General features: G+C 38.1%; 1 protein-coding gene and 1 pseudogene across 1 annotated transcript; both read left to right on the top strand.

The window, feature by feature from the left end:
- The first annotated feature begins 2,975 nt into the window (after nt 1-2,975).
- LOC147848693 (solanesyl-diphosphate synthase 2, chloroplastic-like) lies at nt 2,976-9,199 on the top strand. The gene is made up of 6 exons (XM_087338221.1): nt 2,976-3,211; nt 3,286-3,395; nt 3,501-3,628; nt 4,416-4,519; nt 7,881-8,008; nt 8,412-9,199. Exons 1-6 carry the CDS (start codon nt 3,031-3,033, stop codon nt 8,958-8,960), a joined length of 1,200 nt encoding a protein of 399 aa, XP_087194347.1. The 5' UTR covers nt 2,976-3,030; the 3' UTR covers nt 8,961-9,199.
- Nucleotides 9,200-10,444: 1,245 nt separating this feature from the next.
- On the top strand, nt 10,445-13,896 carry LOC147848692 (putative pentatricopeptide repeat-containing protein At3g13770, mitochondrial pseudogene; annotated as a pseudogene).
- The last annotated feature ends 1,368 nt before the right edge of the window (nt 13,897-15,264 follow it).

Here is a 15,264-nt window from a genome sequence, read left to right as displayed (position 1 = left end):
CATTGCTAATAACAAGATAAACAAAACAAAATATACAATAAAAAACAGAAGAAAGGCTAATTGTATACGATGCCTATGGTCAGATCTTATTTGAGAACAAGGTAAAACAAACAAAGTATGCAAGAAAGAAACATAAAGAGAGACTAAATGTCTATGATAGGAATGATCTCATCAACAAGGTAAACAAATATGCAACTTTTCTAAAACAGAAAGAAAGACTAGAGGTGTATGTGTAGGATAATATTCACATAACAAGATAAACAAAACAAAATATACAATAGAAAACAGACGAAAGGCTAAATGTATACATTGACTATGGTCAGATCTTATTTGAGAACAAGGTAAACCAACAAAGTATGCAAGAAAGAAACATAAAGAGAGACTAAATGTCTATGTATATGAATCATCTCATCAACGAGGTAAACAAATATGCAAATTTTCAGAAACAGAAAGAAAGACTAGAGGTGTATCTGTATGATCAGATCAATTCAGAACCAGGTAATCCGACCAAAGCACGCAACACAAAATAGAAAGAAAGATTAAAGGTAAACAAACAAAGTATGTCCTCAGATCTTTTTCGAAGCTAAGGGTAATGTCGGAGAAGAGATGGCCTTGGAAGCCTTGCTTCTGTATGTGGTTGCATAGGGAAACGATGGCGTCAGGCTTGGGGGCTACTGGGGGAGGCGACGGGGCGTCCATGGAAGCTTCTTTGCCTAAGTATGGTTACTGCGTATCATGCCTGTCTGTGTTTTCTGGCGATGGCAGCAGGCCTGGCCTGTTCACATGACACCCAGCCAGCAGGCGAAGGGAGAGGAGATGAGGAGGCCATGTCTATTTCCTTCTTCTTCAAAGACGAGAAAACACTCAATATGTAATCTCTTATTTGGCCTCTTAAAAGACTGTTAATATATGTATATGTTTCTTTGTTTCTTCTTCTTCTTCTTCTTCTTCTTCTTCTTCTTCTTCTGCTTCTTTGTGGGTATCTTTTACTTTGATATTCTGTTAATCCTTAAATTTTATTTAAGTTAATTTCCCCTGCCAATTAATTAATGGCCATTTTTGGAAGGAATTATCGTGTTACATAATATTGTTCTATAATTGTGTGGATGGTTAACATCTAAATGAGTGATTGAATGTCATCAATCCACTAACACCTTTGTGGTTGATGTGTTACGAATACATATGTGGAATTTGCATCATGGGCATGAAATATTGAAAATCTTTCTAGTGTGGTAAAAGATTAGGACACGACATCATCGTTTGTTTAGCATGATTTACAATGTGTGTGTACCCTAAACCCTAAACTCACAACTTTGATGTTTTATGTATGGGTTCAGATGACGCTATATAAAAATCGAACCAAATACGTGTTACATGCATGTAAGCTAATGTTGCATGCAAGGTGGATGTTAGAACTACCCAAATTCACAAACAATGTTAATAGTGCACAAAAAATTCTAGAACTTTATTACATTAACAATTCCAACATTAGGACCTTTGTATTTGGACGAGAGACTTGGTGAGCTTAGGCTAGTCAATCTTGTGATACTCGGGGCACATGCTCACAATCAGTAGTGAACTGTTTGCTTTCTTAAATCTTCCATGTGGTTCACTTTATTCATGTGATTGACCAAGGACAACAACTGAGCATGGCAAAACTTAGAGCTTGCATGCATACAAAACAAGCAATATCATAAACATGGCAATAGGTGCAAATGATCATTTGATCAAATACAAATATGCAATGAGTTCAAAATAAAATATGTTAATATCTTATATTGGGAGTTTGTTGAGACAATGGTGGCCACAACATATGTCCATTATTTTGGAAGGCATGCCCACCTATTCAATATCTCATTAACAAGATCGAGACTTTTATACATCGAGGGGGAAATGTATACCCGTGTGATCACGTGGATGATTGAAGGATTTAGGTTCCATGTATATTGCATTCAAGAAGTTGGCTTATGTTGCACGCAAAAAATAATGGTTGATTACTAAAGTAGGCTTAGTGGTTGAGGGTTGAAATGTGGTGAACACTATCACTTTGGGTGATCACAAATTACAAACATGAAAAACTAGTAAATCCTAGAAGGGCAAGGAGGATACGCTATTGACATGCTTTCTAATGGTTTACGATCGGGAGATGAAACTCGCCTACTTTTCTATTAACCATACAACTTAACAAAGAACATTCATGCAAGAGTGTATATTGGCAATCTTGAATATTTGTGTGTAAACTATTTCTACATTCTCAACTTCTCACATTGTATGTGCGGTTGGGGGGTTCTAACTCCCTCTTAAACTCAAAACATAGAGTTGTTGATACATAGACACCCCACCAGATAAATAGAAGGACAAATTTTGTGATTTGATGTGGATACTTTGAAGGAAGAAAAGTGAGAAGATGCCGATATTAAAATAAGCAGTGTTCACCTTGGAGTTGAAGTAGATGAATTGATTTTATTGCAGAAGTTGTGACTGGAGACGTGTGTGTATGTATTCTCATTGTCAATGACATGTGCTGAAATCCGAACACACACACACACACACACACACACACACATGCAACCTCGACATCATCATGCGATTGATCGGGAGTGCAATGCAACTCCTTTAAGTGTGGTATGTTGCGTGACATGTATGTATGTATGTATGTATGTAATGATATATGTATACATAACATATTAGATGCCGCAGTACGAAGAAGGAGATGAAGAGGGTCTTGACTTGATGGAACAACATGCACATGACCATTATAATACATACATACATACATACATACATACATAGCATGAAGGCATTAGCTAGCTATCTACGTATGTGTATGTATATGTTCTCTCACTCGTAGTCGTCATGCCACAAAAGCGTTTCACCCAAATGTCCTCCTCAAAGCAAACAAACAAACAAACAAACAAACAAACAGGATGATGGAAGATAATCTAAAATCCATAAGGTCCACAGAAGCACGAGGCCCTTTCCCTCTCTCTCCATCCCACTTTTGTCAATGACCTTTCCAAGGCGTCAGCTATGGAGCATACCTTCTTCAGAGCAATTCCAACCTTCAGGACCTCTAATCAAAGTTGGTTCCACTATCATATAATTCCCAAGAAAAGCACCCTGACAACACTATACAAAGCAGAATGTCAAGCTATGACAGATCCCTTCGCTCCATCCAAAGTGCAAGCAAAGAACCGATCAAAATGCCCAAGTAAGACTTAGTTTCATCTCATTCCATGATGGGCTTTTCTTCGTCTTCTCATCTTTTTGTTTCATTGCTTTCAGGAGAGAACAGGGCATTTGCATTTCCTCTGTCTCCTCAGTCGGGGTCTTCACCTCCCCTGCTTCAACCAGTCCAAGAAGACCTAATAAAGCTCAATGAGAACCTAAGAAAGGTATGGTGTTTAAATCATATTTCTTTCTTGTTCTCATGATTCTGTTGTTACTGCTGTGGTATCTTTTATTTTTTAGACTTTCAAAAGAAGAATCATTTTCTTCAGCTCATCAGTGCAGAAAATCCAAATCTCATGGCGGCAGCTGATCAGATCTTTGGTGCATCGGGTAAAAAGATTCGACCTGCCCTTGTATTTCTTGTTTCTCGGGCCACTGCCGAGCTCTCCGGATTAGGGTAAGAAGACTCTGTCTCTAATATATTCTCACACAGCCCATGGCTTTTTCAGATCTCAACCTAAAAACATGAACAGTTTATTTTTGCAATGAATACAACTTTAAATCCCATCAATCAAGATTGAACACATGTAACATTCAGCTTAGAAACCATGGGCTTTTGCCACTAAATCAATATGTTCATACCTATATATTTTAAAAATTTGATCACATATATTTCTGAATTTATTGGAATGAGTATTCGTCTCATGATGTCAAAAGGCAATGCGTCAACATTGTGTTTTACTATGTAAAGCCTTGTTTGGTGCAACCATGGAAGTTTTTGTCTTCATGGGAGATGCCATTCGATGAGTAAAAAATTGAATGCTCTTTAGAAAAACATTTACGATAAGTGTCTCCAATTTATACATCTTTATGCTTTAATTGATGCTATCATAAAAAACTCTCTTCATGAGATGTTTCATTTCGCGAGAGAAATGGGGCCTCAAAAGATTAAATTTTCTAGCAAAATGTTTAGGGATAAATTGATGTCTCCAATCACAAATTTTGATGGTTCATTTGATGCAATCATGGAAATTTTCTCATGTGGGAGATTTTCATTGCATGAGCCAAATGAGGCTTCAAAAGATGAATCTTCCTAGTAAACGGAGCTAAAGCAAATATGTGGAAAAGTCAAGTTGATTTTTCTCAGTAAATATGTACTAAGTTGGTATCTGGCTGGATGACTCCTGAGTATGATTATAATTTCTGGGGAAATGTGAGCCAAGGCTATATCTTTGCTGTTACAGGGATATCACACCTCGACATCGTCAACTAGCTGAGATTATTGAAATGATTCATACAGCAAGTTTGATTCATGATGATGTGCTTGATGAAAGTGATACGCGCCGGGGTAAGTCTCTTATAAAGATATTGATCTAATCCAAGCATAGGCTAAAATTGTGAAGCAAGAAAGTATAAGTTATGTGCGAAAGATCAATGTAAGTTCATTGTATTTATAGGTCCATTAAATTTGTTTTAATTAGAATAATGTATATATAGTGATATAATGCTAAAGCTCATGCATTCATTATAACCTTAGGTTCATGGATTCAAATCTAAAGCAATGGTTCTAATACTGTATCCATTTATATTTTGATTTTGGCCTCTTAAAAGACGTTAATATATCTTTCTTTCTTTCTACATGTCAACTAGCACATTTCTCCCAAAAAACTGGCTTCAGGACTTTATTTTCTATAACCCAAGGGCTGAAGGCTATAACATTTTCACAGAAAAGGCAATGCTAATAACTACAGAAAGCTAAATAAGGTCTTTGAAGTGATGAACTCACATACAATGTAAGAGGTAGACTTATTACTCTGGAAACATGGAATAGATTATTGTCCCAGCTAGAGTGAAACAAATAAAAGATCATATTTGTGATGGAAAATCAAATTCAATGTTGTGTGATTAAGGATGAGTTGGTGTAAACTTGCTTTAGCCATATCCTTGAACTCTGTTATCCAATTTCAATGGAAAAGTGCTTGATCTGACCTTCTGGAGTCCATTTTCCATATGAATGTAAAAACACTACACTATGAGCTTTAATAATTGTCCAAATGTTACACGATCCTGATTCATTGGACATATTTGAAAACAATATTGGCGGAAGGAATTAGAGATTAAAATCCAGTTCTGATATCAATTGTTGAGAATGGAGTGAATTGATTTACTCAAATACATTATAATACAACTGAGAGTAAATTACTAAGCTGAAAATACGGATTAGATATTAAGCAATGTCCAAGTTTAGAAAGAAGTTACTACTACATACTTGGATATCTATGGTGTTACATAGCTAGTGTTGTACAAATGGAAAACAATCTCTAACCAACTAACTCTAGAGTAAAAAGTGTCTATGTCAAAGAGTTTTCACACCAAAGCTTCCAACATTGTCTGTCCTCATTACTCATGAGAGGATGTTGATAAATTTGTGTCACATCCTCAATGCAAGTTTGTCTTCTCTACGAAAGCAGAAAAGGGTTGCAAAGTCATTATCTTTCAAAAAGAAAGAGCTCCAACATGTGTCCGTCCACTAGAAAGTTTTTCATACCATCATGAATGAGTACTAGATTTTATGATTAGACAAACAGTGCACGCAATCCAAGTGTTTAGGACTAATTTGAGGACCAAGTGTCAACAGTATTATGATCATACTAATGAATCAATGATGAGCAAGGAATAGGAAATTAGGGAGAAGAATGGATAAAGGGTGCTTGACCACACCGATCTCCCCCGAGTGAAGGACATGCGACAAACATAAAATATCATTGGTGGCATCGAATATTACCTTATCTTATACTTGGGTTGTTGAATGATGGATCTGAAGAAGAGAGCTTAGCCTCACCAATAGAATCTTGACAGCAACTCAAGATGGCTTCCTGAAGGGGTAGCTAGTTCTCTTTATATAGGTCAATACCTAAGGCTCCTAGAACACCACATGTTCCCACGTGTCATAGGTCCATATAGGTTTGTCCCACATCCGAAATACCATTTTTCCATTTATCCTACTGTCAACCCAATAAAACTAGCTATGGAATCGGTGTAAGGTTATGCCCATAACCAAAATGTTACTACCTTTACATTACATTACGTACAAGCACTTCAAAATGGTTGAAATATGTCCTTTTTTGAACTTGATAATATTCATGATCGAAAATGTACTAATACATTATCATTATTCTTTTTGGGATAAGTACACCACCATTTACGTTTATCACTGGGGTCTACCAGCACATGTGGGTTTTCCCAGCAGTAATACCAGATTCTAGTCTTGCATTGAAGTCTCAAGTGGTGAAAAACTCCTAGTCTCTTAGAAAACAACCGTTTTACTTAAATAGTTATGGGCTCACAGGTTTCGTTGACTGGTTCTGCTCCCATGCTCATGCAGCAGAATCATGAGCAGTCAAGTTACAATCACATCCTGGCTATCTTTCTTGAATGCATCATAGACAGAGATATCATCTATGATTCTGATTGGGCCTAATCAAACCCTGGTGAAAACAAAAAGGCTACATATATCCTACTGTAAAGAAGCTCATGCCAAAGGTGCACCTGCATGTAACTGTTGTTTTTCTTACATTTCACAGTCCTCTCTTCATGTAGCCAGAAACCACATAAATATTACAATCCAAAATGAGCTGAATACTCTCTTTCTGTAGTACCTTTGTAGATTCCATGCTTGGCATGATAGCTTGTCCCAGTTTTGGGACATCATTGACAAGTCAGAGTATTTGAATCGTGGAATGTATCTCGATAGGCCGACACTTGTAACCACAAGGGGTCTACAATATGGTTTCATGCATTTCAATCCTAAATGTCTTCTCAGCAAAGCATTTTTCATCTTCGCAATCTGATATTATGTGAAGAGTAATATGCTGCCTTCTCAAACATCTACATCACAAATCGTTATCTGGATAACGAATCCTTTAAAGATGAGATAATATACTGATTCACCTTCCAATTCTATGCATCACAATGGTTGCAATCTTTCTCAGCTCAATCACCAGAGGAACTCACTACAATAGGCTGCCCTATGTATGTGGGGTGACTGAGGTGGTTGCACTAGAACACCCTTAATTTTGCTCAAATCTACCCTATTTTTTGTTTGCAAATGACATCTACATATAAGCATACAAATGTCAAAAGTAACAATGTTAATATTTGGATTTTCCAAACTGTGTATTCGAGCAGAATCTAGTCTAGTTTCACTTCATTTGTGCATTTTGCCATCATGCCTGATCTACTTTTCGGATAATATCTAACTTTTTTGTAGAAACAATGCGCTCCCATGCCTGTCATTTGGTAAATCCAGTTGCTTGATATATACCCATCCATGAGCTTGTGCAATCGTTTCAAATGTTTTTTCAAATCAATGAAGTGGAAGGATAATGTTTGTATTTTCTTGTAGCTTCTGTTCAATGAAGCGCTGAAGGAAACACCATGAATCATTGCGCAATACCCACCTCTAAAACCTGTATGATGAATAGGTCAATTGTTTTCTGCCTCTGTTCATGCACTTGATTTTTTCGCGAATATGGTGTTATAAAGCTTAAAATGATGTAATTTACTATGTTTTATGCTAAAAGGCTAGGAGATGTTGGGTCCAGATGCTTGCCTATGAAATTTTATGTGATACAATGTAAAAATGATACCTAAAGGATTAGGGTTTAGGAATGAGCCTAAATTTCTGATGCTAAAAAATTCTGCTGAAGGGAGAGACACTGTAAACCAGCTTTTTGGAACTAGAGTCGCTGTGTTAGCTGGAGATTTTATCTTTGCCCAGACATCCTGGCTTCTGGCAAACCTAGAGGACTTGGAAGTAATCAAGTTGATAAGCCAGGTAAGGTATTTTTTTTCATTTCATATCACATTTGTTTTTGCCTTTCTTTTTTTGCATTTGTCTGTCTGTTTGTTATTGTTATTGTTATAGTTTCTCATTTGATTGAGATATTCTTTGCTGGGATCATGGAATTTTGTTATTTGTTTGGTTTGTTCTTGTTTATTTCCCTATGTAAGGTGTTTTTTTTCATTTCATATTTTATTTGTTTTTGCCTTTCTTTTTTTGCATTTGTCTGTTTGTTTGTTATTGTTATTATTATAATTTCTCATTTGATTGAGATTCTTTGCTGGGATCATGGAATTTTGTTATTTGTTTGGTTTGTTCTTGTTTATATCCCCATTTATATTATTATTATTGTTAAGTTTTCTTTTGTCATTATGATTTTTTTGCTGGGATCATCCAGGTTATTAAGGACTTTGCAAGTGGTGAGATAAAGCAAGCTACGTGTCTATATGATTGTGATGTCTCCATTCAAGACTATCTCCAGAAAAGCTACTGCAAAACAGCCTCATTGATTGCTGCAAGCACGAAAGGTGCTGCCATATTCAGTGGAGTTAGCATGGAGGTGAAAGAGAAAATGTATGACTATGGAAAGAACTTAGGCTTAGCTTTTCAGATTGTGGATGATATATTGGATTTCACAGAATCCTCTGATCACCTAGGCAAGCCAGCTGCAACAGACCTCAAGAAAGGTAATCTAACCTTACCTGTCTTATATGCCTTGGAGAAAGAACCAGGTCTACGAGACTTAATTCAAACCGAATTTGTTAACGCCGGAGACTTAGACAGAGCGATTTCATTGGTGTTTGAAAGTGGTGGTATTGAAAGTGCCCGATGTCTTGCAAGGGAGAAGGGAAGGTTAGCATCAGATTGCCTTGTTTGTTTGCCGGAAGGGACAATGCGATCATCACTTGAGGGTATGGTGGATTATGTTCTTGATCGGCTTCATTGAAAATGGGCCCCAATTGTTATTTGAGATATGATAGAGTGTGAATCACATGGAATGTATATATGAGGTTGTCAACAGTTATGATTCATGTCTGTAGAGCATTTTGATCTCTAGTTAAGGCCATTTGTGATTCTTTTACTTCACCATAGCAGGGGTATTCTAAGCTCCCATGCGCCTTTACATATGATGATGATGTAATTTGCCTCATGATTTCATGTAAATCAGATCTATTTGTTTTTGTATACCAGGCGCATTTTGTTGCTTTGAACCAGTTGAGGAGACTTGTTAATGACTTCACATCATTTTAATAAGCTTTATGGAAAATATTAGTCAATAGGAGTGACTGACTTTGTTAAATGGATAGAAAATTGGTTTTTGCAACTGTAAAATGTGTTAAAAACTACTGTGATATGAGAAATTTTTTAAGCGTATGAGAACAAAAAGATTTGTGGCATTGCACAAGAGTTTTGAGTCTAATTTATCTTTTGCATTGACTACATCAATTCCCCTTGTGGAACATCATAAACTTTGTCTTATTTGGTATGAGGTAGTAAAAAATGTCTTATAAACATCTTCAGGATGCCATTCAGTAGATCATTACAACATGTCCATTGAACATGCTCTAAGTATTGAAAGATGCATGCTTCTTATTAGGTCACAGTAAATATAGACATATTGCAATTTGTCATAAATAAGGGTTGAGGTTTCAGACGTTTGTACAAGCTTTCTTTGCTCTATATAAATCAAAAATATTGATTGATGTAAGAATGGGATCCAAGTATTAAAAAGACTCATTGGAGAATGGATGATGTTGTACCTAGTCATGGCAATAACAGAAAAAGGGGCTGCTCTCTTGTGTTTGAGTCACCCAATTTAATATTTGTGTGAAATTACTACAAAAACCTTGACTTTCTATTATGAAGTCTAAAATCATAGGTTTAGACGGTCATGGAATTGAGAAGGAAACCATGCATTGTGAGAGCATGAAATATTCCTAGGGGTAAGTAAGAGGGCAATCATGTCTAGTGTCCGCCTCCATCAACAAATGCTTGTGTGCCATGTGGACTTGTTGGTTACGTAATGTACTTTATTGATATTGGATGCGGACATTAGTTATGAATTGGGAAAAGCTTCGAAATGCTCCAAATGTTTCATCATTGCCACGTGTGTTTCAATACTTTGCTATTTTCACAAGTGTTCCAAGGTTTTGTTATGTCCTTGGATCAGCTTAGAAAGAGAAAAGAATTGCTCGAATTGCACATGGAAATGAGAAGAAGGGGATGAAGTGACTGCTGACTACATAATCTCTGAAATAGCACCTGAAATTGCTGGCCGGGGCAGGGGCACTTGGAGGGGCACGAAGAAATTAAGAAAAACTGGTGGTGGATGATGCTTGTAGAGTATGTAGTGTAGTGACAAGTTATGGGATCATTTTGTATGGTTTCTTCTTTCTATGGACATTTTATAGAAGGCCATTCTTTAGACAGTGATGGAAAGACAGAGCAATAAAATGCTCTCTCCCCTGTCTCTTCTCATAAAGCATTGCATCACCTCAAACTTGCTCTACGACGGACGACTAGCCCATTCTAGCTTCCTTCAACGTGGACCCACCCAAGACCATACTCTTGTACAGAACCTTCTTATACAAATGTATAGCAAATGTGATGCACTTGATGATGCATGTGCAACTTTCCAAGCTATGGAAGACCACAATGTCTTTTCTTGGACTATATTGATGGGAGCATATGCTGACCATGGATATTACGAGCAAGTTCTGTTTCTCTTCAAAAGAATGCTATCATCTGGGATTACTCCAAATAGGGTCACCCTCATCACCATTGTCTCTGCTTGTGCAAACATGGGAAACATAATTGGAGGTAAACTTGTCCATTCTTGTATTGAAACCAGCCCATGTGATATCACACTTGGTAATGCCCTTGTTAGCATGTATGACAAATGTGGAAGCATCGGTAATGCGTACTTAGTGTTTGGCAGAATGCCACAAAAGAATGCTATCTCGTGGAACTCCATGATTGCATCATATGCGCATCATGGACATGGCATTGGGGCTCTTCAGTTCTTCTATCAGATGTTACTAGAGGATGTGTTCCCTGATAAGGTAAGCTTTGTAAACGTGCTCGATGTATATGCAGATTATGCTAGCTTAGTAGAATGCAAAAGGATGCATGTTCGTGTCATGGTGAGTGGGTTTGCGTCCGATGTGGTGCTAGCAACTGCTGTTGTATGTATGTATGGAAAACATGGTAGCATGGATAATGCGTGGATCATGTTCGACTACATGCCTGACCCAAACATCATCTCATGGAATGCCATCCTTGCATCCTTTGAAGCACACAGATGGGAAAAGGATGTCATTCAGCTTTTCCAGCAAATGCAGCTGCGAGGCTTGGTACCCGACAAAGTGACATGTGTCACTGTTTTTACTGCGTGTGCAAGTAGTCTCAAGGAAGGGAAAAGGTTGCATTCATGTATAAAATATAGTGGCCTTTGTTGGGATTTGATCCTCTGGAATGCACTTATTAACATGTATGGAGATGGGGGCATGTTGAATGAGGCTTTGGCATTGTTTGAGGAAACGCCCATGAGAGATGTTGTCTCTTGGAATGGGGTCATTGCAGCCCATGCCCACCATGAATGTGGTAAGCAAGCCATTCAGCTTTTCCAACAGATGCAACTGGAATGTGTGGTGCCGAATAAGGTTACACTTGTAAGCACCATTGATGCATGTGCTAGTGAAGTTATGATCAACGAAGGTAAACGAGTTCATGCTCGCATTATGGGTTGTGGATTTGAAGGAGAAGTGGCCGAAAATAATGCTATTCTGAATATGTATGGGAAGTGCGGTCGAGTTGAGCATGCCCGTAAAATGTTCGATACGATGGAGAAACGGGATGTGATATCGTGGAGCTCTTTGGCAGCTGCGTACACTCAGCATGGATATGGATCAGAGGCTATACAATTGTTCGATCAGATGCAAATTGAAGGGGTTTTGCCCAATAAAGTTACATATGTGAGCCTTCTTGATGCTTGTGCGAGCCAATCAGCACTAGCTGAGGGAAAAGTAATACACACTCATATCCATGATGGACGAGCCGAATCCGATCTTGTGGTTGGCAATGCTCTAATGAACATGTATAGCAAGTGCCATAGCTTGATGACGGCAAGAAAAATCTTTGATGGAATGCATAGGCGAGATGTGGTGTCCTGGACAGCAATGAGTTCAGCCTATGCCCAGGAAGGCTATCAAGACGTGGCTCTTCAGCTTTTCTTTCAGATGCAAGATGAGGGGGTTTATCCCAACAACATCACTTTTATCAGCATCCTTGATGCATTTGGTAATCAGGCAGCATTAATAGAAGGGCACGCAGTTCATGCTCACATTGTTGAAACTGACATCGTAGAAGTAGATCTAGAAGTGGGCAATGCCATCACGAGCTTATATGGAAAATGTGGGTGTCTGGAGGATGCACACAGGGTCTTTGATCGGATGCCTCAAAAGAATGTGATCACGTGGACAACCATGATTTCTAGCTATTCCCAGTATGGAATGGGCAAGAAAGCGTATAAGCTTTACCAAAGAATGCAAGGGGCAGGTATGAAACCGAATAGGGTCACGTTGCTAAGTGTACTAACGGCTTGCAGCCATGCTGGATTAATAGAGGAAGGATGCCTTTGCTTCCATATGATGTGCCATGAGCATGACATTGCTCCCACATTAGAGCATTACAATTGCATGGTGGATCTGTTCACTCGAGCTGGTAAAGTAGAAGAAGGGATTAATGTGATCCATAAGATGCCTATGGGTCCAGTGGCCACTACTTGGATGACGGTGCTTGGGGCATGCAAAATGCACCTAGATTTGGAGAGAGCCATGTATGCCGCTGAGAAAGTATTTGAACTCGACCCTAAGAATGCCACCCCTTATGTTTTGTTATCTAATATCTTTGCTGAAGCAGGAAGATGTGAGGATGCTGAGCATATAAGAGCTATGATGCTTGAGAAAGGACTTACGAAGCCATTAGGTTGTAGCTCCATTATAGTCGAGGGAAAAACCTATGAATTTCATTCAGGGGATGACACACATCCGCGGTTTAGCGACATCTGTATAGAGCTTGAAAACCTATATAAGCAGATGAAAGAGGAAGGTTATGTAACTAAAACAAATCTTGCAGTGCAAGAGGAGGAAGAGGAAGAGGAGGATCTTCCATACTACTACCATAGTGAGAAGTTGGCCATTGCATTTGGTTTAATTAGTACTCCTCCTTGGTCACCCCTTGTCATTAGAAGAAATCTTCGTATTTGCCAAGAGTGCCACTCAACTATGAAATACATATCAAGAGTAACTCAACGTCAGATAGTTGTGAGTGATGGTCACTTTGCCCATCGTTTTAAGGGTGGGATGTGTACATGTTCGGATGATTCATAAACTTTGTTTACCAAACTGTTTCAGTTGTGATAAAAAAGTGGTACATGGATCAAGAACCATGTTAAGTTGTGATTTGGCAAGGTGGTACCCGGATTTAAACATCCTCTTAAGTGATGCTTTGAAAGGTGATACATGGCTCATGGTAACAAGCAAAAAAGAAAAAGAAACAGATGGTGTTTCAATACCAAGTGCTGGTTTGTATGTAATTAAGACGCCGATGTAACTTTTTTTTGTATACCTATATTACTAGTGGGAAACCTGGGTGTGAAGTAAAAACCCACAAAATAACGACGAGAAATGTACAGAAGTGTCCAGTAGACACTAAGGTGCATAGAAGCATTCAAAGTAAAGAATGCAAGTTTGATGTGAGATATCCCTAAATTGTAAGCAATTGAATAGAGATTGTTCGAGGGACTGATTGAAGAAGCCAACTTATAGTTGGGGTTTTGACCAAATACCTTACGATTCCGAGTCTCATACAAATGGTCAAAAGTGATTAAATTTTGTCCATTGGAGGTAACAGCGATGTTGGTGGAAAAACAGGGGTACTGGTAAATGGAGGTCTGGTCTTTTTCAGTTAAGCAAAGTGAATTGCGATTATTTTGTGTGTTTCCCACTGGGTTGAATATTAAAAAGAGAAAGAGAAACTAGACAATTGCTAGAGATCCATTAAGAAAAGAAAAGACAAGAAGTGGAATGGCATGGTCAGAGTCATTCGACCTCCCCATGCTCTCTGACAGGATGCACCTCACCCTTCCACTAGCTATGCGAGGTTTGGAAACAATGTGATATTGCCTTGATGTTGGTGGTCTAGCTTATGGACTAGAATTGGAAACAATGGGGTGGTGAATCGGGAACAATGGAGGGTTGAGGAAGGAATCGGAAACATGGGCATACACACATACCTTGTATGTTTATGGGGAGTTTTGCGCATAAAAAGGTACTTGTAATACAACAAGTGACAAATCCGAGATAAAATTGGTAAGACTTTTTTTTTTTGGCATTCAATACCATGGATGTTTGTGGAATGAGGTCTGAGTAGTTATGAGAATTCTTTTCTGCTTTGGCTTGGTTACATGCTCGATCAAGAAAACCGAAAAGAAAGAAGCAAATTGCTGAATCCGATTTGGGCTTGAAGTCAGCGGCAATGAGAAATGTGTAGGGAAACGGATCCATGTTTTCTTCTTACATGTCTTCAATGTTAAAAGAAACAGAGAATATGAAAAGTGCATAATACACGTGGTGCACACATACACTCACACACACACAGAGACAGATATAAATAGAGAAGCAATTGGTCAGCAATATCATGTGATGCCTTTTTTTTCTCTTTCTCTCTCTAATTCACTTTGGGAGCAAGGAAAACTGGTTGAAAAGACAGGCAGGAAATTGGCAGCAAAAATATATGTACCTCTATGTAATTCTGTGGACGTAAGAAAAAATAAATAAATAGATTGTATGTGTTAAAAAAACCAATCCGGCAGGAAAATCATATATACATATACATATATATATATATGCTTAGATTCTCTCTCTCTCTGTCTCTCTGTTTGTCTCTCATCTTTCTCTCTGTGCCTGTCTTTGTTGCTTTGTCAAAGGATTCCTCTCCGCCTGTTTTCATTGCACTCATCATCAAATCACAACCTCTCATTCTCCCTTATTAAACAGATCACAAGGAGGAAGACGCAACACAGAAACAGATCACAAGGAAGAAGAAGAAGAAGAAGAAGAAGAAGAAGAAGAAGAAGCAACACAGAGAAGGACGTAGAAGAATAAGCGTTGCTGCCCATTTCATACACATAAATAAATAAGTAAACTACATATACACACACATATATCTGTCTTGCCAAAGGCTCTGTT

Source organism: Azolla caroliniana, unplaced genomic scaffold (assembly GCF_043228905.1).
Source record: "Azolla caroliniana isolate FFs.n. ecotype wild unplaced genomic scaffold, voAzoCaro1.0.p SCAF_257, whole genome shotgun sequence".
In the NCBI taxonomy this organism is placed as follows: domain Eukaryota; kingdom Viridiplantae; phylum Streptophyta; class Polypodiopsida; order Salviniales; family Salviniaceae; genus Azolla; species Azolla caroliniana.
The sequence above is the reverse complement of the archived record's forward strand: the minus strand, read 5'-3'. Positions and strand labels throughout refer to the sequence as shown.